Consider the following 22,774-nt stretch of genomic DNA (forward strand, 5'->3'; position numbering starts at 1 on the left):
TACAATGGAATTTAAAGATCAAAATTAAAACATCTAGTGAAACCTAAAATATCTGAAAATTAAACAACCTAATTCTAAACAACCCATGGGTCAAAGAAATCACAAGGGAAATTAGAAAATATTTTGAACTAGATTAAAATGAAAGCATATCAAATTTTGCAGGATATACTAAAGAAGAGCTTGAAGGAAATTTGTAGCATTAAATGTTCTTATTAGAAAGCAAGAAAACTCTTAAACCAATGACCTAAACTTCCACCTTATAAAGCTAAAAATAAAAGTAAATTAAGCCAAAATGAGATGAATAATAGAGAAACAATTATCTGCCAATGAATCCAACACTTTAAAGTAAATTCCTTTAAAGACACAACACCAAAACTCAAGAAGAAATACCAATTCTGAATAACTTCATATACATTAAAGTAGTGAATTCATAACCTAACTCAACAGAAGAAAATTTCAGTACCAGATGGCTTCACTGATAAATTCTAGTAAACATTCATGAAGGAATCAAAACCAATTTCAAAAAGTAAGAGAAGGGAATGCTTCCTAACTCCTTTTATGAGAACAGCATAACTCTTGACAGGAAACAGGAGAGAAAATTATAGACCCATTTACCTTATGAACACAGAGACAACAATTCCTCAAGGTATTAACATAGATTAAAAGGACCAAACATCCTCAGATCAAAAGTATATCATGGGCTCCCCTGGTGGCGCAGTGGTTGAGAGTCCGCCTGCCGATGCAGGGGACGCAGGTTCGTGCCCTGGTCCAGGAGGATCCCGCGTGCCACGGAGCGGCTGGGCCCGTGAGCCATGGCCGCTAAGCCTGCGCATCCGGAGCCTGGGCTCCGCAGCGGGAGAGGCCACAGCAGTGCGAAGCCCGCGTACAGCAAAAAAAAAAAGAAAGAGAAAAAAAAGAGAGAGAGAAAAAAAAAAAGTATATCATATCCACACTTAGACCCACTGTAGTAAAACTGCAGAACTGTCAAGGGTAAGAAATCTTAAACTACCAGAAACTCAGATGACTTATAAAGAGGGGCAGATTTTTTCATCAGCTGCAAAGCTAATAAATCTTAATTGTCAACCAATAAAATTTACACCCAGCTAAAAAGCCATTAACAGTGACAATATAATAGTAAGATTACCTTTAGACATATAAATATCAAGAATTTACTATCTCAAATCCTTACTAAAATAATCATTTAAAGTTGTAATAAAATCTACTCCTAAATATATACTCAAGAGAATTGAAAGTATATGCGCACATAAACACTTCTATATAAATGTTCATTGCAGGATTACTCATAACACACACCAAAATAGAAACAACTCAAATATCCATCAATCAGTGAATAGTCAAAATGTGGTCTAGTCACAAAATGGAATATTATTCAGCCATAAAAAGAAATAATGTACTGACACACTACAACATGGATGATCCATGAAAACATTATGCTAAATTATTAGCATATTAGAAAAGAAGTCAGACACAAAGACCACATATTGTATAATTCCATTTATATGAAATGTGCAGTATAGACAAATTCATAGAGAAAGTAGATTTAGTGCTTGCCAGGGGTGCAGGGTTACAGGGGTGGCGACTGACAGTCAATGGGTAAGGAGTTTCTTTCTGAGGTGCAGAAATGTTCTGAAATTAGGTAACAGTAAAAGTACAATTTTGTAAACATACTAAAAACCACGGAACTGTATCCTTTAAAAAGAGGAATTCTAGGGCTTCCCTGGTGGCGCAGTGGTTGAGAGTCTGCCTGCCGATGCAGGCGACACGGGTTCGTGCCCCGGTCCGGGAGGATCCCACATGCCGCGGAGCGGCTGAGCCACGGACGCTGAGCCTGCACGTCCGGAGCGCCTGTGCTCCGCAACGGGAGAGGCCACAACAGTGAGAGGCCCGCGCACCGCAAAAAAAATTAAAAAATAAAAATAAACAGAGGAATTCTAGGGCTTCCCTGGTGGCACAGTGGTTGAGAGTCCGCCTGCCAATGCAGGGGACATGGGTTCGTGCCCCAGTCCAGGAAGATCCCACATGCCACGGAGCGGCTGGGCCCGTGAGCCATGGCCACAGAGCCTGCGCGTCCGGAGCCTGTGCTCCGCAATGGGAGAGGCCACAACAGTAAGAAGCCCGCGTACCACACACACACACACACAAAAAAGGAATTCTATGGTATCTAAATTATATCTCAAAAAAGAAAATAGAAAAGCAAAGAAAGTAAGGTGCAATTCAGGAGCAAAAGTCAGCCCACATAGAATGAAAGGGATAAGTGAAATGTAAAGTTAGAAAATTTAAATAACCTGTGATTTAAAAAAAAAAACTGTTGGTTTATTTCTGAAAGATAAAACAAATACTAGAAAATAATCTTGACCTAGTGGAGGTGAGGTTGGAGATTTCAGTGAAGAATTAATAGTGAGCTATGTCCTTGTTATGTCCTCAAGGAAGACATATAAAACTTAATTAACTATTAAATACATATCCCATTTCTGGTACATTAAAAAGAATAGAAATATTCTCAATAAGCATAAGACACAGGGAGTAGATATACTCAAAAGGTAAACAACACATACGTCCCTGTCACATTTCAGAAGAAATCACTGAATGATTTGATCATTCAAATTAATAGTTAAGGAGAATCTAAAGAAATTAATGGCAACCCTGAGCTCAGACAAAGAACCTATATCATCCAACCAGCAAAAGAATAAATACCCAATCCATACAGAAAAATCTCTCAGACCAACAGACAATTGAAAAATAAATAAAAGGATAAACAACAAAGATGAACTCTAAATCCCAAAATAAACCCTTTTACAAGATCACAAGAGGAAACCTCCAGAATTAAGGTTTCATAAAGACCATTCTCTGGCCATGGTGTAACTCAATTAGAAGATACATAGTAAAGAAAAAGATTTTCATCTTAAAAATATTTAAATTTAAGTACGTTAAACTACTCAAAAACAAAAAGACAAAATCCTTGTGGCTGTAAATTTTTTAAATACTTCTTGGATTTTAAAACATATGAATAAATATCCTAAACAAAAAAATAAGTGAATTTATTTTAATAAACAAAGAAAAATCTAAAGATACTGAAGATTTAAAAAATAAAGCAAACGTATACGATGTGGCTAAAGCTGTACTTACAAGGTAATTTACAGCCTTCATTAAAGAACAAGATGAGCTATTCAACTCAGTAAGCTAGGAAAAGAACCAGATAACGTCAAGAGGGCAAAAGGAAATAAAGAGCAAGAAATAAAGTAGAAAGCAAAGATATAAAGAGTCAGTAAAATTAAAAACTGATTCTTACAAAGAATCAAATGAGATAAAATATCTGTAAGGAAAAAGGCACAAAAAACCAAAAGGCATGTTAAAGGTATATAATCATAGATCCAGTACAGGTTTTTAAATATCCTAAAATACTCTAATATAAAAAACTTTAGGCCATAATTGACTTAAGAAATAGAAAACATCGATAAAGAAACACAAGGTAATTCTCTAATGAATAATCAAAGAGCTCCTCTCCTATCTTAAAAGGAAACAGAAGTCCAGAAGATTTTATAGGCAGGTGAAACAAAACCTTCAGAAACAGAAAATCAAAACACAGAAAATCCAGGGATTCTGCAACTGTTCCATAATAGGAAAAAATATTAAGTTGGTTACCTTTTCAAGTGACTATTGTAAGCCTGATTATGAAAAGAATTTAACAATGTACATAATAACACACTGTGACTAAGTAGGGCTTATCCCAGAAATGCAAGGATGGCTTAACATCAGATGATATATTAATATACTACACATTAAAATATTAAAAGGGGGGTAAAATGACAATCTCTAATGAATGCAGAAAGCACATCCCATACAATTCGTTAACCATTCAGGATTAAGAACTCCTCACATGCTAGAAATAAGAGAACTTTAACCAGAAATAACAGAATTTTAACTTTAAAACAGTATCTTAGCAGGACATCCCTGGTGGTCCAGTGGGTAAGACTCTGCGCTCCCAATGCAGGGGCCCAGGTTCAATCCCTGGTCAGGGAACTAGATCCTGCATGCTGCAACTAAGGCGTGGCACAGCCAAAAATAAAAATTTTTTAAACAGAAGTACCTTAGCAACTATCTACAGCTTTTACTTAATAATAAAATTTTATAGAACTTTCAGAATTAAAAATAAAATAAGAATGCTTGGGGGCTTCCCTGGTGGTGCAGTGGTTAAGAACCCGCCTGCCAATGCAGGAGACATGGGTTCAAGCCCTGGTCTGGGAAGATCCCACATGACGCGGAGCAGCTAAGCCCGTGCGCCACAAGTAGTGAGCCTGCGCTCTAGAGCCCGCGAGCCACAACTACTGATCCCATGTGCCACAACTACTGAAGCCCGCACGCCTAGAGTCCATGCTCCACAACAAGAGAAGCCACCGCAATGAGAAGCCCGTGCACCGCAACGAAGAGAAGCCCCGCTCGCCACAACTAGAGAAAGCCCGCACACAGCAATGAAGACCTAACGCAGCCAAAAATTAATAAAATAAAATTCTTAAAAAAATCCTTGTTGTTAGTAACTGATATTCAACATCGTACCAAATGGTCCCAGCCAGGGCTTCCCTGGTGGCGCAGTGGTTGAGAGTCCGCCTGCCGATGCAGGGGACACGGGTTCGTGCCCCGGTCCGGGAAGATCCCACGTGCCGCGGAGCGGCTGGGCCCGTGAGCCATGGCCGCTGAGCCTGCACGTCCGGAGCCTGTGCTCCGCAACGGGAGAGGCCACAGGAGTGAGAGGCTCGTGTACTGCAAAAAAAAAACCCAAAAAACAAATGGTCCCAGCCAAAGTGATAAAGTAACAGGTACGAATTTGAAGAGGAAGAAAAATATAATCTCCCCTATTTGCACAAGATATAGTTATCTACATATAAACCCAAAAGAGTCTATGAATTTTCAACCAAGATAGTTTGACAAGGTTGCTAGATACAAACGTGAAGCATAAAAGCCTTCCTGTGCACAAGTATTATTAACTAGTTAGAAAATATAACTTTAAAGAGATCTCTCTAACAAGAGGAACAAGAAACTATAGTTTCTAGGAATAAATCTAAGAAAGACTGTGAAAAACTTTTAAAAAGTGAGTAGCAAAACATACTGAAGAACCAAAAGGTGGGGAGAGGGGGAAAGGATCCCATTTGAGCTCCTGCCCTCCCTTCCTCTCTCTCCTGATTCATTAATTTCCCCTTCCTATTAGCTTTCTCGCAGCATCACACAACATACTGTAATTTCCCCTATCTTAAAGCAAACAAACTCTGGAGCCTACCTCGCCCTCCTGGTTCCCTTTTCTAAAAACCGGTCCTGAGAACTGCCTACAGTCATCACCTCCAATTCCTCTTTTCCCATGCTGTCACGAGCCCACGCCCGGTGGAGCCCCTGGACGCCCCCAAACAGCTGCTGCCATACCTAGTGGTCAATTCTAGGTCCCCACGACAGCACAGAGCGCAGTGAGTCACTTCCTCCTTGAAATGTTCGTCTCCTGCTTCCAGCGCACCACTGTCCCTTGCTCCTATTTTCCTGGCCACGCCTCTTCTTTTACTGCATCTTCATCTCGTCTCAAGTTCTATATGAGAACGTCCCCACGATCGAGCCTTCACATCTCTTCTCTACCTACACTTAGTCCCTGGATGACTCCATCCTTCCCCGGCTTTAAAAACCAAGCACATACAGACATCTCCCGCCGGAGCATACTCCCTAAACTCTAAACTTGTAGACTCTGCCTGCCCACACCGCCACCTGATGTCCAAAAGGCATCTCGAACTTAATGCGTCTAAAGCCCAACTCCTACTTATCCACCCCCCCAGCCCTCCCCCGCGATAAAAACCCAAGCCGAGCCCTAAGCGGTCGCACCTGTCTGAACAATCGGCCGATCCCATTCTTCTCCTTCCGTCACATCCAATATCCAACCCACGCGTAAATCCTGCCCAGCCCCACCTTCAAAACAGACCCCAAGTGCAGTCACTCCTCACGACTCCATCACCCCGCCACCCGGGTTTCGAACACCAACATCTTCTGCCCGAGTTATCCTGCCAGCCTCCTGACCAATCTCCCAGCTTCCTTCCTAGGCCTGCCACGGTTTGTTCTCCATGTAGCATCCAGCACAACCCTTTAAAAATTTTAAATTGATTATGTCACTCCTCCGATGGCTTTCCATCTCAGTAAAAATAAAACTCGGAGTATTCAGCACATCTACAAAGGGCCTGCCTAGGTCCCACTACCGCCCTGACCTCAGGCACCATCCCTCTCTGTTTCCAGAGGCACCAGCCTCCTTGCTGCTGCCCAAACTCGCTAAGAACACGCCAACCTCTGGGGGCATTCCTTTGCTTTCGAGTCCCAGATGTCACCTTATCAATGAGGCTTTCTCTGACAATTTACATAAAACTAACCCACACCCCAAGCCACTAGCTGTATCCCACTGAGCTTGCTGCCGCCACCGCTAGAATCTAAGCTCCTTGGGCAGGACTTTCATCGGTCAGCTCCACTGCTGCATCTCCTGTGCCCCAGACTAACCCATGAATGCAACACAGCATCAACCCAAGCCCAACGTGGAAGCGGAAGAACGCACCACCAAGAACAGCTGAGCCATCTTTCAGAAAAAGAGAACAAGATCGAGATACCTGGCAGGGCAATTATTACAAAGCCATACTGATGGCAACAGTGTGCTGTGTGACCAAGAAAAGAAAAACACCAGGTGAGCAGAAGAAACTGACCCACACACGTAAATGAAAACTTCACGTGTGGCAGAGGGGCAAACGGGAAGGGGAGAGCGCGACTAGTTCAGTAAGTGGTGACAGAAGATTATCCAGTTGAAAAACAAATCAGATCCCGACGTCACACCAGGAAAACAAACGGCAGGCTTTTGCTACCGTTAGAAGCAAAACCTTTGGATGAAAAGATAGAAGATAATGATCTTGGTGTAGGAAGGACTTCCTAAACGAGAAACAAAATGAGGAAAATAAGACTGCATTAAAAGGTAAAGTTTCATTAATTTGGTGGGTGAAATATGTAATTGTGTGACAGATTTTAAAATCTTTAATGAAGAGTGAGGACACAACACAGATGAGAAAACATTTGCAAGATGAATAAAAAAGATGAGCATCGATTACAAAGAACTCCAACAAATCAAGAAAAAAGCAGAAGAAAAAGGGACCAATAAATAAAAGGTTTTTATAGAACACTCCACAACTCCTTCAGTGTTAACTTCTATGTGTCTTCTGTTAAACAGCATGGATATAATTCTATTTTTATGAAATAACTGTGACCTGTATAATGCACTCTTCTACCTGTATCTATGCACAAAGCTGTCCCGAATGATGGGCCTTGGCTTGTGGTAGTTAATCTGGGTGCTAGAGCAGTGGGTGACTTCTTTTTCTTTTTTGGCCTTTTTTTTTTCTTTTTTGACTTCCATCTTCTTTCCTCAATAAACATGCATATAGGGCCTTTACATACAAACCACGAGTAAGGTGATGAGACCATGAAATTCGAAGCACCTGCCTGCCAAGTGGATGTCAGCTGGTTCAAGTAGTGACCTTAAAAGGCTAAACTCTTTACTTCAAAGAGGCTGCTGAAAACACAAAACATTCTCAGAACTTTCTCCTCTTTTAGGATTGCACGCACAGTCTTTTGAATATCCCCCATGGTGCTAAAAGTTCACAAAAATGAATTTGGTAATGAACCGGGGTAATTCAAAATTATACGGTCTAGTGAGTTAAGTTGATGATATGGTGTACATCAAATATGGTTTCCCACAAACACAATGAAGTGTCCTGATAAAGAGCCCATCAACAGGCCTCGGGCTTGCTCCCTCTGCATCTCACTGATTCTCAAACTTCCTACTTTCTACTTGCTAAATCTACTCGGCCCTGAGAAATCGGTTATATGATGAACGATGCTACTGGTGACAAAACAACAGGCTGGTTTCTTTGACACTGGTGCTTCCTTGGTTCTTTGGGATGGTAACGCTGGCTACTGCACCTCAGACTTTCAATGCTTGTACTGGGCATGTCTTTCCCTTTAATATATTCTCCAAACATGTTTTTTTGTTTTATTTTTGGTTTTTGTTTATTTATTTATTTTTGGCTGCGTTGGGTTTTCATTGCTGCGCGCAGGCTTTCTCTAGTTGTGGCGAGCGTGGGGCTACTCTTCGTTGCGGTGCGCGGGCTTCTCATTGCAGTGGCTTCTCTTGTTGCGGAACATGGGCTCTAGGCGTGCGGGCTTCAGTAGTTGTGGCACACGGGCTCAGTAGTTGTGGCTCACGGGCTCTAGAGCGCAGGCTCAGTAGTTGTGGTGCACGGGCTTAGTTGCTCCGCGGCATGTGGGATCTTCCAGGACCAGGGCTTGAACCCATGTCCCCTGCACTGGCAGGCGGGTGCTTAACCACTGTGCCACCAGGGAAGCCCCCAAACGTGTTTTAGTTTGTTCTATTTCTTAAAGAAAAAAAATCATAGTAAATGTCAAATCATCATTTATATTCATCATCTTTGTAGAAACTTTCAAAATCTCTTTTGGACAAAATTTTGACAAATGGAATCTCTGATCTTTCTTCTCTTTTCATCAATGTTTTGTGCTTCATTATAGCCACCTGTTCAACCTAAAGTCTTTGGTGACAGTCAAAAATTGTTATCTGTGTTGACGCATTAAGTTCATGGCTCCTTGCAAATTTGCTTGATCTCCTACGAAGCTGATTCATTTTCTACCCTATAATTAGTCACTCATTTTTAGGTTCATACAAAAGATTTCTAGGCTGCTGTGCACAGGAAACCTACAGGCTACCTCAAAATTACAGGTAATTACTGTGAGCTCCCACAAGCTACATGAGTAAATGTCATTGTTTTAGTCACATCTTCTCTATGTCTGCTTAGTGATCCCAAGGATGGAGACCATGGAAGAAAAGGCAGGTGAGGATCCTGCTTGCTTTTGTGACTGAACTACCATCATCTGTTAACTTACACTACAAAGAGTTTAAGAAACCCTTATAACTCTAGCAAGAACTATCAGGGGGTTGCTTTTTCTTTTTCTCTGGTTAAGGTGTTCAGTGTGTGTCTTACAGAAGAGCATCTTGAACACCTTAGCTTTAACCCTAACCCAGCGAGGTGATGCCCCTGGACTCTGAGGACCCTTTATAAAGCACGTGGAAGGTCACCTACATATACTCAAATCCACTATTGTCGCATCATTATTCATTGCTCCTCAAAACTTAAAAAGGTTTTTTTAAGGTTTAAGCAATCTTCATGTTTAAAAGGTATGGTCGTAAACTTGCCTCAGGAAATCTCTCTAACGCCATGTTTAACAGACTCATAAATCACTTGAGAACGTTTACTAAATAGCTCCTACTAACTCCTGCTAACATACATGCTAACATACATCAAAAACAGGAGGAGAGTAAATCTTCCTACATGTTTGCTGCTCTTCTGTATCATCACTAACGTCTTACACATAATGTACAAGCCAACACCCGAGGGGATGACGTGTCCGTCCTACACTGATGATGAAGCTCAGCAGGGGTGAGAAATCCATTTTCTACCAAAGACAAACGAGCCACAGGGAAAGGGGAGGGAGGACGAATACAAGAGTAGCTTAGTTTATAGATTGAAAGTTGATTTGCTCTGGAAAGACAGAAGGATTCTATTGTTCGCTTGGTTTTTCCATTAAACTTCTGAGAACAGGTCAATTCCATATCATATGACGGAGGGCATCAAACAGGCGGCGGGGGTGGGATGAGACGAGTGGCAGAGGAGTGCGAGGTGGAAAAGACAGCAACAGCATCTCACTTCCGCAACCCAGAGCGAGAGAGGAACGAAAATGCAAGACAGAGAAAACAAACAAAACTTTTTGATCATTAACCCTACAACCATCTTCGGGGCCGGGAAGCCTGTGATACACACGTCTCCTCAGAGGCCCACAAGCCCCTGCACGCAGCTCTCAAGACCCTTTCTCCTTAGGCAGCAGGTGCTTTAGTTTGAATCTCTGGAGTTCCTGCCCCCGGGGATTCAGAGGTGCCTGAGGCCAGCCAGGTCACAGAGCTGGGCCAGCAAGAAAGCCTGTGGGGAGGCGTGGCCCCGGCATCTTCCCCGACCCGGGATGCTACTAAGGCGAGAAGCCTAACTGAAAACCAAAGGAGCTTCGGACAAGGGGTGATGCCTCGCTACTCCTTCAGCAAAAGGGAAGGCAGCCTTCACTTCCGCTGGGCCTCCATGCGGCTTCAGAGAGCACCCAGGGCTCTAGCTGACCTCACGTGGCCCGGCGATGGTGCCCGGCACGGGGCAGCTCCTCCAGGAGGGCGGAGGACACAGCCAGATCCCTCCTGCCCAAGACTGGTCCTCACAGGTGGGCATGGGAGCAGTGCCCCGTAGGCTGGCAGGATCCCAGAGAAACACGGTCACACTGCAGAGAGGTGGAAGGTGGAGCGAACACAGGAGGGATGGGAATTCCCACCTCGGTTTTGTTCCCACCCCAGTCCCCAGGCTGGGGAATGAGATGCGAGTCAGGGGGCAGCAAGAGCCCTCAGCTGCCTGCGGGGCCACGCGAGCATCCTGACTCTCTCCAGGGTCCCTCCTCCAGCACTCAAGGGGCACGCTTCCCCCAGGGGAGCTCCACTCTAGAGAAAGCTTCTTAAAAAGTTACCTAAACTCCAAGACACGACCCTCTACTGCAGCAGAAATCAGCCAAGCAAAGGGCTCGAGGGCTTAGCTTTCCTTTAGGTGGGGTCGGGCCCGCGACACTTGGATGTGGGAACAGCCCTTCCCGCACCCCACCCGGCCACGGGTGGTTCCGGCCTTTTTCTCTCCCAGGTCATCCTCTGGACAAAGCTGGGGGGGGCACTGCTGTGAAGCTGCCCACTCACCACCACAGCCTCTCTGTTGTTGATCTTGACCCGGTTCCTGGGTCAGCGGAACCTCCCGCCAAGGTGAACGCGCACGCAACACCCACACACGCGTGCACACAGTAACAAGATCTCATTTCCACCATCTTTCGCTCCTTCTACAAAATCATCACAGCCTCGTCATTTGTAATCGGAGCCAACCTGGTCCTACTTAGGAGGCACTGTTTCCCCTGGGAATACACTTTTCGATCTGTGCCTGTCAATTTAATCAAAATGTTCTCAGAAAGCTCATTTATGAGCTGAAGCTAGTGGTGCCGAATGGTGGCGCGTAAAATAATTCTGGAGACTTTTTCTGGAAGAGGCGATACACGTCCTGTTCTAGGTAGCACCCCTGCCACTACACACACGCCTCTCCTTCCTTAAAAATGATCACAACATAGCCCTGTACCTGGTGCTCTGAGTTCAAAAGCACACCTGCATGAGGGAGGGAAGTCAGAGGACAAAGCCAGGGGCCCATTACACTGGCCGAGAGCTGGAGAGCCGGCTGAGCGCCACCGCAGGTGTCGGAGGTGTCTGGCAGCCCGGGGCATTCCCTCTGAAGCGTACAGATGAAAGGCGAGGTGGGCCAACGGGGCAGCCGGACACTCCTTCCCAGAGCTTTGAGCAGAGCAACAAGCCAGCAGAGAAGCCGGGTCCAGAGACCAAATGGGATGAAGGAAGAAGCCTCGGCTCAAAGGGCACCTGGTGGAGGACGGAAATCAGGTTGGAGGGACCAAGCTGGACGTGGGGACAGGAAATCCGGGAGGGAGAGAGGAATGAAGGATGGAGATGCCCAGAAGACAGGACGTTTTCTAGGGGGCTCTGGCCCAGCCCGTGGGTTGGGAGGAGCGTGAAGCAGACAGGCCCCTCCACGTGCTCCCATGACCGACCAAGGACCAGCACCATCGCTCTGCTGAGCAGAGAAGCAGGCGGCAGACCTGAGATAGAAACAGCTCCTGCGCCTTCTCTTCAACTCCCAGCAATGAGACGCCTTCAGCTAGAAAATAAATCTCTTTAAACTTCAATGGTAAAAACAATGACTGAAACAAGGTTTTTCTAAAATTTTTCATCAATAACACAATTCAAATATTCTCATTTACATTTCAGCAAATCACCTAGTCCTTCCTTTACCCAGCATCATCATGGAAGATGACAGGGCAAGTCCCTGCTCTTAACCTGGCGGGGGGACGGGGACATACCCAGCAAGGGATGAAGAATTGTACGAAGACACCAACTTCCTGAAGCATCAACCTGACCCAAAGATTCAGGGAGAAGTGTTAGCTGGAAGTCACTCTTAAAACACTTGGTGTCAAACCAAAGATCATCCTCTGCAGGACGCGGTTAGCTCCACAGAGGTTTCAGGGTACCAGGAGGATTCAGAAACAGGCCAGGCTGTGACCCCCCCCCACTCCCCCCTCCATCCCCCTATGAGCACACTTGCTCTCTCTCCTCTGGAAACTCTGGAAAACCATAAAATTAAACTGAGCTTTGCCACTTACATCCCAAAACTTTTTACAAATTATTTTTGATAGCTCTTCTCAACATACCATTTTCCACTTTGTAAACATGGCCTTCACAAGCTTGAGGGGACTCAGGAGCCCCTATTATCCATGACCTGGAGGTGCCATCTCACGAGCAAACTTACTAATGTCAGCTCACCTCCCTGCGGCTGCTCCCTTTCCCTTACCAGATATCTGCTTCTAACAAGCTAAGGAAGCCGCATACTCGAAGCACATCATGCCGAAAATATAGGCAAACGGTCTCCAAGAGAGACCCAGAGTGTTCAGTGCGTATGGGGTGTGACAACTTTTTACAGCCAAGAGGACTTTTTCTGTCTTGGTTCTCACATATTCTGAACAGCTGAAGCTTCCAGATCAGTTACATGCTAAGATAAGACATGCTTCTGCCTGCAACTCTGGGATGCACTGAAATCCTAAACAGTAACCTACTGATGAAAAATGTTAACATTTTAACCAGAGACATTCACAACCTGCAACCAACACTGGGAGGCTTCATCCAACAAACACTGGAAACTACCAACCTCTTGAGGATGTCACATGGCAGAGACTGTTATAAATGGAGAGAGACGAAGAGTAAAGACATTTCCTAAGTATACTGAGCTGACTTTTCCAACTAGAGAACACTATTGTTAGACATCCCCCCCACCCCACTTTTCACCAGTGGGTAAACATAAAAAATGCTGCGGCCAACAGTTCAAATACTCTTTTCAGGAACACAATTTTCCTCCAAATTATTTGTGTCAGGTTTAGAAATAACTTTCCTCCAAAACACCATATGGCTTTTCAAACAAGATACCTAAATGCACAACTCTCACATATATGGTATAATTTCAAATAATGCAACTCCAGTCACTATAATATTTGTATTTCAGCTAGAAGTCAGCAATCATTGCTCACCACATTCCCGTCCTCAGATTAGGCACTACAATCAACCAAACAATAGGCAGCCAACCTTTCCAGGAGAAAATACACGTCATATTATTTAATACCTAGAAAAAGTAATAAATAAGCAAGTACAAATTATTGTAATACAAAACAAAGGGGAAATTAGTCACATGGAGTTTGAAGGGAAGGATTCCTGCTAACAGTGAACTCTGATGAGGTCCTGAATGAGGACCGACACTGAGGCTGGCAAGCTGGGGAAACCACCATGTACTGAAAAAATGGCAACACAAAGGTACAGAGGAGGGATGGGGTGTGTAGGTGTGGACCAAGTTAGGTCAACAACTATGGCTTCACTGGTCCAGACCAACTGAACAGGCCAACCTCAGGCAAAGGAAAGTTAGACAAGATATGCCTATAGGGCTTCCCTGGTGGCCCAGTGGTTGAGAGTCCGCCTGCCGATGCAGGGGACACGGGCTCGTGCCCCGGTCCGGGAAGATCCCACATGCCACAGAGCGGCTGGGCCCGTGAGCCGTGGCCGCTGAGCCTGCGCGTCTGGAGCCTGTGCTCCGCAATGGGAGAGGCCACAACAGGGAGAGGCCCGTGTACCGCAAAAAAAAAAAAAAAAAAAAAAAAAATATATATATATATATATATATATATATATATGCCTATATATCAGGGCGGGCAGAACGAAGATGTTCAACATTTTGCTTCAGAAGCATTTGTTGTAACTATTATATCCATTTTCATAAACAGTTCCCTTGAAATCTAGTTTACACTTTATTTGCATTCTCAGTATCTTTAGGTAAATCTCAAGCATCGGCTCAAGCCCTTGACCCCTAGTCAAGACACCACAAATTCCAATTCAATACGTTTCTTCAGATTCTGGGGAAAAAAGCAAACAAGGTTCCAAAGGGCACTGTCACTGCAAAATAACAGATCTTCAATAAAATGTAATTCTTAGCACTTCATTGGGCTTGCAGGAAGCAAGGAAAATATCCAAATGCCCCAGTAACTCCTCCAATCCAACCATAATGACTGAGACAATCATAAAAACAGACAAACATCAAAGATGAAGAAAGCAAGCCACAGACTAACAGCGTGGGGGCAGGGATACCCAGAGTATTTAGAAGTAAAAAAATGTAAGTGTTGAAATTAAAAACTCAATGGATGAGTTGAAGAGTGGATTAGACACAGCTCATTAGTGAATCAGAAGTGAGATCCAAGGAAATACCCAGAATGCAAACAAAACAAAAACAAGGAAATGGCAACAAGAGGGTGAGGATGAGGAGATCTAACAAGTGCCTCCTTGGAATTCCCGAGGGAGAGTTTAGAAGCACAGCAGGATCTGATGGTAAGATGGCCAACAATCTTTTACAACTGGCAAGGCACAAATCCACAAGAGAAGCGCAACGTATACCAAGATTATTAATAAAAAGAAAGTCACACAGAGATGCACTGTAACAGGACTAGAGGACACCAAAGTCAAAGAGAGGATCCCAAAGCCACCAGAGACAGAAGACAGACCTCCACACTGACAGCCTCCTCAAGAATAACGGGGAAGCCAGAGGACAACGGAATGATAGCTTCAAAATGCTGAACAAAAATAACCAAGTAACTAGTTTTATTTGGAATCAAGTCTATTTTTCAAAAATGAGGGCAAAAGAAAGGCATTTCCAGGTAATCAAAAAACTAGAGACTTTTCCACCAACAACCCCTCCCTAAAGAAATCTCTGAAGGATATACTTAAGGGGAAAAAAAAAAAGAATCCCAGAAGGAAGTTCTGAGATAGAAGACTGATGATCAAAGAAACTGGTAAAGACATAGGCAAAGCTAAAGAAATACTGTCTGTATGCAACAATGATGCTCTACTTTGCGAGGGTTTTTGCACGGATGATGATTAACACTGGAAAATAATAGTATGTAAATTCAGGGGTGGATCAGATTTAAAGTATCTCAAGTCCTTGCACTGTCAGAAGTGGAGCTAAAATATTAACTTTAGGCTTTATGTATGTAAAATTTCAAGAATAGCCACTTAAAGACTACAATCACCATGCATCTTCCAAACCCGATCAGCGAGGTTTGAACACAGTTTCACCATAGGCTCTGGCTGAAGCAGAACTGAGTTTGGCAAAAACAATGTCAAAGTCATCAATGAAGGGGAGTGAAACCCAAGTCTTGGCTCAAAGGTCTCAAGAACAAGTTTAATACTTTGGGGGTCATAGATTCCCCGAGAAACAGAGGAAAGCTGCTGATCCTCTTCCCCCCAAAAACACTCTTAATACTTGAACAAATTTTCACACCAAAGCAGAAGACTTTTCCCAGACTCCCTAGAGAACACGGGCCTCCCAGGCCTTGACCAGCTTAAAAAGCTGGAGAGAATTAAGTTGGTGTGGGAAGCAGTACAGTTGGAAGTTCCCCCATCCTCGCATTAAAACCACACATGTGGGTGAGGGACTAAGCGCTGGGCGTCATGTTTGGGGGAGGGGAAACTGGAAGTAAGTCATTCATTTAATTCACTCTTTCATTAAAATGTATTGAATAATTCAACAATTATGCAACTATCGAAAAATGTGAACTGTAGAAATTAATGACCAGAAAAAAGGTCCTAGTTTTAAAAACTGTACGCACCAATCTTACAATCTGGTGGACAAGTACACCATACGGTGAAGACAGCAAACAGACATTCCAGAAACAGCCCTATACCTAACTACCGAGTGTTTTTAATGCTCCCTTCCTGGAATGACTCAGATAAACACCGGCAACGGTCAACGGGCCCGCAAAGGACTTGTCTGGTCCACCTGGAGCCTGACTTCTTCAAAGGCACATCCCGACCCCTCAGTGTTGTCGCAAACAGACCAGTGCAACCCAGAGGCTCCTAACTCCACCCACATTCCAGAAAGAAGCTTTCTGAAGCGGAGATCCCTGTCTCCATCCAAACACTGAAAACTACAAGCTCATGGTCTGGGCCCCAGAATCTGCATGTGTTCTATCTTAACAGAACCCACAATGATGCTATGTGCCTACAGATACACACAATATACAAATGATGACTCCTTATTCACAGAAACTCGACCGGTCTAAGTGCAGTTCAAATACTCAGAACTGAATGAAGTATTTCCAGTACACCATGGAAATACGTTCAATGGTTAAAATCATTACAGAGCACGAGCAAAAGATTAAATGATTCTTAGGTATCACAGCAAGAAGATAAAAACTTATTCGAGTACACAGGACCTGGAAGCAAATTCAAAGGTGATGTCTCCACACTCCTGCTCAGGCAGGAGTATTCTCCGCAATTCACATTTAAGAGAGTGTGTTAATGTTCGACACACACACACACACACACGTGACTCTATTACCACACAATCAATCCCAGCAGTCAAATAACGCTTTCTGCTTTCTTATTTTGGGGGATCTCAATCTCAAAAGCCAGCCAACCACACACGGCAGACGCTGGTCCGTCTTGACCAACACTCACGGGGTCTCCTCATGTTTGTGACTAGCATCTGGACCACACGTGCGGATCTGACTTACAACTAAAATTCCTGCGGTGCGCGGGAGAGGCGCAATCTCATCCCAAAGTAAGGAGAAGGATCCGAAAGACTTAACTTTCCCCCAAATCCTGATTATCCTTCCAAACCAGTCAACTTGAAGACACGTTTTATAAGCCAGGTATAATTTCATTCTTAAAAGCTTACTTCCATTTTTGATTGCCTGAAACATGCATGTGTTGGATAAATATTTTCTCAGAAGGCCAAGACAAGATCACTGCGATCTTCCTGAATTTTAAGTTAAGCTACTACAGTAGTTCTCAGGGGGGGAAAAGCCCACACCTGATGAGAAAAGGGAATGATTAAGCTAAACAAGAACGCCGCTTTCATTGTATTCGATTCCTTTCTCAAAGCACATGAACTCACTCTTCTGGTGGTTATTTGGCCACTAGATAAATTAAGATCCTTTTGATCTTTTCTCTCCTTTGGTGATATAATCAATATAATCAAAGGAAAAAAGGTTTGGTTTCAGGGTTTGGGCGCGGTGTGGTTTTTTCTTTTCCTTTAAGAATGGAAAATAAAGATGTTTCATAGGGTAAACGTAACCACTTAACACCTGGCTATAGCGTTTTATCAACTCTAAACTGCTTTCACATGCTAATGTCATTCAGGCTTCACAATTCTTTGAAGCAGTGACTATCATTCCCATTTTACAGATGAGGGAGTTCAGAAGAGACAATTACTTAAGACATACAGCTCTTCCCTTCCCAACATAGAAGGGAAGAGTGGAATCCACAACGTCTGGCTCTAAGTCTAGAGCTAGGATTGGAGCTAGAAGGCCTTTAACTATGCCACGTCCCACCCTCCATACACCCAACCCCAGTAGAAAACTCAGCTCCAGAACAGTCGATCATCTAAAGCAGAGGCTAGCAAACTAAGCCCTGGAGGACAAATCAAGACTACTGCCTGTTTTTCTAGAATCCATGGGCTAAGACTGTTTTTCACTTTTTAAAAAATTTTTTTTGCAGTACGCGGGCCTCTCACTGTTGTGGCCTCTCCCGCTGCGGAGCACAGGCTCCGGACGCGCAGGCTCAGCGGCCATGGCTCACGGGCCCAGCCGCTCCGCGGCATGTGGGATCTTCCCGGACCGGAGCACGAACCCGCGTCCCCTGCATCGGCAGGCGGACTCTCAACCACTGCGCCACCAGGGAAGCCCAGTTTTTCACATTTTTAAGTGATTTTTTTTTAAAGAGGAAGACTATTTCATCGCATGTAAAAGTGACACGGAATTTGAATTTCACCGCCCATAAACAGTTCTACTGGAGCATGGCGCTCGCTCCTCTAGGGCATGGCCGATGGCTGCTTCTGGGCAACAAAAGCAAAGCTCAGCAGTGGTAACAGACTGCCTGGCCTGCAAGGTCTCAAGTATTAATAACTACCTGGTCCTTTACGTAAAGTTCGTGGACCCCTGATGTAAAGGATGCTTGTCTTTTTGTGACGACTAGAAAGTTCATAGCATGGGTAAATTTTAAAAACCTGTCTTCCCTGATCCCAGCTGCTGGAGATGCAGGGGGTAAATCATTTCTGTCCTTCAACGAACAGTAGTAGTTCTTCCAATGTGGGGAGGCTGATGCTCCATCCCATCTTCTCTAGGCTCTGTTCCCTTATTTTTTTATTCACAAGGCACAGTTACAATAAGCACTTAAACATTTACTAAGGACCTATCACCACATACCAGGAACCATGCCAAGTGTTGGAGATCTCACTTCTTTTTAGGTGAGAAAACAAAGGCTTCACAGTCAGGTAACTCGCCCAAGTTCACGGGGCTAAGGCAGACCCGTGCTCTTACCATGCCAAGTTACTTCAAAAACCAAGACTTTGAACTTCCTCCTCTGCCAGTATATCCCTCTGGAATTGTGGAGTTGGAGGCCAAACATGAAAGTTCCCCTTCGATTTAGGCATAACTGGACAAAACCAGGCAACTCATGCCCCAGGACCTGGCTACTAACATACCTTAGTGCTCCTGACCGCCCCCCCCCCGCCCCCAGACAAGCTGCCAGTCAGACGCAGCGCTTACTTAACAGCTACTATCATTTCTGCCTCACAAATAATGCTGCCTCGATTACAGCAGTGCAATTCTCTACCTTTAGAAGCAACACCAGGCCTCCAGGAGGCGTGTCAGATCAGGTAGAACACAGTAATAACCACCACTTTCTGAATGTTCTCTCCGGGAACCGCAGGTATGCTTTACATGTTTTTTTTCCTTTAGACTTCACAGCTCTATGAGGTAAGCTTTGATCCCAAGTTTACAGATGAGGACACTTTCAACGTTAATTTGCTCAAGGAGACAGGGGTGGATGTCAAGAACTAGGTTTTCTGACTCCAAATCCAGGCTCTCAATCGCCAGGCAGAGCTTTCAAATGTCAACTTTCAATTCTCATATAGTCACAGTGTTGCCTACAGGGAAAGGCGAAGTGAGAAAACCCACCGTGAAATATGCTGACCACACTGCTTACTGCCATCTCAACTCTAATAGCGTTTTCCCAAAACTAAAACTCAGAATCAAGAGCCCAGCTGTGCAGGTGTGTCATTTTCCTGCAATGTACTTAGTTCTTCCAACAGATGCTCTTGGAGGGCATGCACCGTTCCCGCCCCTCATCCCTCCCTAGCTCCCGACGGAACCTCCACAGGGTAGGCATTCAATAACACATTGAATGAACACAAACTTTGTACAAAATGTGACTTATAAATGGATGCTGCCGGGAGAAGGGAAAACCTGAAGATATACAGTAAGCAAAGAAAGAACTAAATTTAGTTCATAATTGGTAAATTGGTGGTAAAAGTGTTGTTTTCAGCATAATTTTTTACACATGAGATACAACCTATGTATAAGGTGCTACCCTCACCCACACACTAATAGAACAAGCTGACTTATGTATTTATAATCACAAAAATGAATGACGAGTGAATACTCAAGCCTCAACTCTCAAAAAATAATCTAATGTAGAAACCAAAATCCCTCATGCTCTCACACTACGTACTTTCCCAACTGCGTGCCTTAGCCTCTACTTCTGGGCCTTTGCCAAACACAACACTTTCCTTCTTAGAAGGGAAGCTTCTTGAGAACAGGGAGGTTTTTTTTTCCCTTTAGTACCCAAATGACCCAAGATAGTATCTTGAATACAGCAGGGCACAGCTAATGTGTGAAATGGTTGAACAGAATGGAACATTTTCAGTGCCAGCTGAGGTACACTGACCACGTACAATGTAAGGGGAGGCCAACAACCTTACCACTGATTCTCCAGAAGGCGGCCTCCTCCTGAGAACTTTGGCGAACACTTGCTTTTAAAGCAACAAAAACTTGCTTTATAAAAAAGCAACAAAAAGTTGCTAGAAGGCTATCACTGTTGGCAACAGAGCTCCATTCTGTGCCAACGGCGATAACATACCCACAAGAGAAGACGCCGCAGAAGGCTCACCTGGTCCTTATTAAGGGTTCACAGGGGCCAAGGGGCTCTACTCTTTACAGACGCTTCCTTAAGTCCCTAAACACCCAGGTCCCTAAACGCATCCAAGAGGTAAATCAAGAGGATGCAGAAGTTTTAGTCTCTTACGAAGACCTATTTACAAATACGTATACGCAACAGAAGGACCATTTGTCCAAAAGAACAGAGAGCCTTCCAAGCTTCTGTACTCCCAGGAAGTCGACTTCGCAACACGTCAAGAAGTTCCATCGAGGCGCACAAAATGTGCCTCAAGACCCAAACTGATGACCGCACCACTTGAAGTCGAAGCTGGCGGACCGATCGCCGACAACTCAGAGTTCCGAGGGTGCCCCTTCTCACTCGCACCGCTGCGGCGCAAATGAATGACGGTGTATCAGCGTTAAATTTAAATTTCCTGGCTCCGGCCACAATGCTAACCTAATTAAAGCATGTGGTCGACGCTTAGCCTTCTCGGTGCGATGTTGTGCATCGCTCAGGCCAGCAGCAGAGTCGGGAGACAGTTGTACCCCTCCTCTCGCCCCCCCAAAACCGGAGGCAAACCCTCCCCAGAGCGCTCCGCCGAACGGCCAGGAAAGCGCCCCCGCGCCGCCCACGGACCCCGCCCGGCGGCGCCGCGGTCTCCGCACCCACCGCCTCGCCGCGGGCACTTTGGCTCCGTCCGAGCAAGTCGCTCGCGTCAGCGCTCCTGCCCCGCGGCCGGGACCCCCGGCCCCGCAACTCGGACGCCACCGCCGGGCCCGGGCGCACGCGCTTCCGTCCAGCAAACTACGGCCGGGGGGGGGGAGGGGGCGGCGGGCCGGCCGTCGGGCGGGGGCCGGGCGGGGCGGCGGGGCGGCGGGCCGGGGGGAGGGGAGGTACCTCGTACAGCTCCTCGGAGGCCATGGTGGGCGGTGGAGCGGGGGGCGCGGGGCAGGGCCGGCGAGGCGCCGCGCAGCCGGCGGCCGACACTTTGTTTCACTTGGGTCCCTGCGTGGCCTGCGCTTCCTGCTCCGCTCGGCTCCGGCGCCGGTCGGGCGCGGACCGGCGCTCACTCCTGCCGGTGCGGGCCGCCGGCCGGGTTGTGCGCAGGAGCAGCTGCGCAACGCGCCCTCCGCGCCGCGCTCACTCCCCGGCGGGCCGGCTCGGGCTCGGGCTCATCGCGCCGCCGCGGGGCCGGGCCGGGCTGAAGCGGGCGCGGCGGCGGTGCACGGCAGCGCGCTGGCTCCGCGGCTCCCCCTCTCCGGTGTAGTGCAAAAAGCTTCCTACTTGCGACCGAAAAACCTGCCCCGGCTACTGAGCATGCCCAGTGCGGCCGCCCGGCCCGGCCGAGCCGCACTCCCGCGCTCCGGGTTTTCGGGCCGCCCGCGCGGGGGGGCGGGGCGGCCGGAGGGCGGGGCAGCCGAGGGGAGCGGGTGGGCCGCGCTCCGGGCGCGGCGGGCGGCCGCAGGGAGCCGGCCGGCAGGAAGGGGAGGAGCCTGGTGTGGGGGCGGGGCCGAGGGAGGCGGGGGCGGGGCTATGGGCGGGGCCAGGCTCGCCCCAGTGCCCTCCGGAGGTCCGGCCGCGCCGCGCCGTCGCCCGCACGCCCGCCTCGACGTGGGGGCCGGCCCCGGGCCCGGGGCGGGAGGGCGGAGGACGGCGACGCGCGCAGGGGCAGGCACCGGCGGGCCCGACGTCGGGCAGGGGGCTGCGGGGGCGCGCCGGCCCACGTCCGCACCCCGCCGCCCCGACGGCAGCGATGCGCAGCCTCCCTGCGGAGCGCGCGGAGCCCCCGCCCCCGCGCGCCCGCCGCGTCGCTTATCCGGGCCGGGCCGGCCAGCGGAGAGCCGGCGGCGTGGCCAGGTGGAGCCCCCTCCGCACCACGTGCCCACCTCCCCCGCGGCCGCCGCCAAGACCCGGAGCCGGAGCGCGCGCCCGCGTGGGGCCCGGCGCGCTCGGCACGCGTGCTCAGCGGCAGGCCGGGGGTGGGGGCCGGGGCGGGAGCCCGGCGCAGTCGAGGGCGGCGGGAGGGCGCGGCCGCCTCCGCTCGGCCCGCAGCTTTCCCCGCGCTGGGCCTCCCTGTTCCTCTCGGAGCGTCCGCCTCCTCCGAAGAGCAGCTGGGAGGAGGGGCCGGAATCCGGGCTCCAGGGAGGTCTGGGTTCCAATGCAACGAAGCTGTCAGTGATGGTTCTCCTTGGGGGGGAACGGCGTGGACAAGCAGGCGACCGGCCCTCCCGGGGCCACAGCGATGGTCAGGCCCTTCCTGCGCTTGGCAGGGCAGAGGGCCAAAGTGGGGCCGGCCCGCATGGCTAGCTCGCGGGGCATACCTGCCAGGACACTGGACGTTTACCCATCCGTGCGGAATGAGGAAGGGGCTGCCTGGCCCGACCGCCCCAAACAGCCGGCAACTCCGAACCTTCCTGCGCACAGAGCGGACCTTCTCTGCGGTGCCCCGCAGAGACCCTGCCTCACGTTGTCCCCCACCCCTAGGCCTGGAAGCCCCCGCCAAACCCTCATGTCTCCCAG

At 47.2% G+C, this 22,774-nt stretch overlaps 1 protein-coding gene across 1 annotated transcript in view; it reads right to left on the reverse strand.

Moving 5' to 3' along the window:
- Nucleotides 1–21,560, reverse strand: part of CDYL (chromodomain Y like) — a 133,728-nt gene extending 112,168 nt beyond the window's left edge. The window contains exon 1 of the mRNA XM_081245388.1: nt 21,152–21,560. Coding sequence (XP_081101514.1) covers nt 21,152–21,175 — 24 coding nt within the window. The 5' untranslated portion in view covers nt 21,176–21,560. The remainder of the gene's footprint in view (nt 1–21,151) is intronic.
- Between the last annotated feature and the right edge of the window lie 1,214 nt (nt 21,561–22,774).

The sequence above is a fragment of the Mesoplodon bidens genome, assembly GCF_964165515.1.
Source record: "Mesoplodon bidens genome assembly, chromosome: 10".
NCBI classification, from domain to species: domain Eukaryota; kingdom Metazoa; phylum Chordata; class Mammalia; order Artiodactyla; family Ziphiidae; genus Mesoplodon; species Mesoplodon bidens.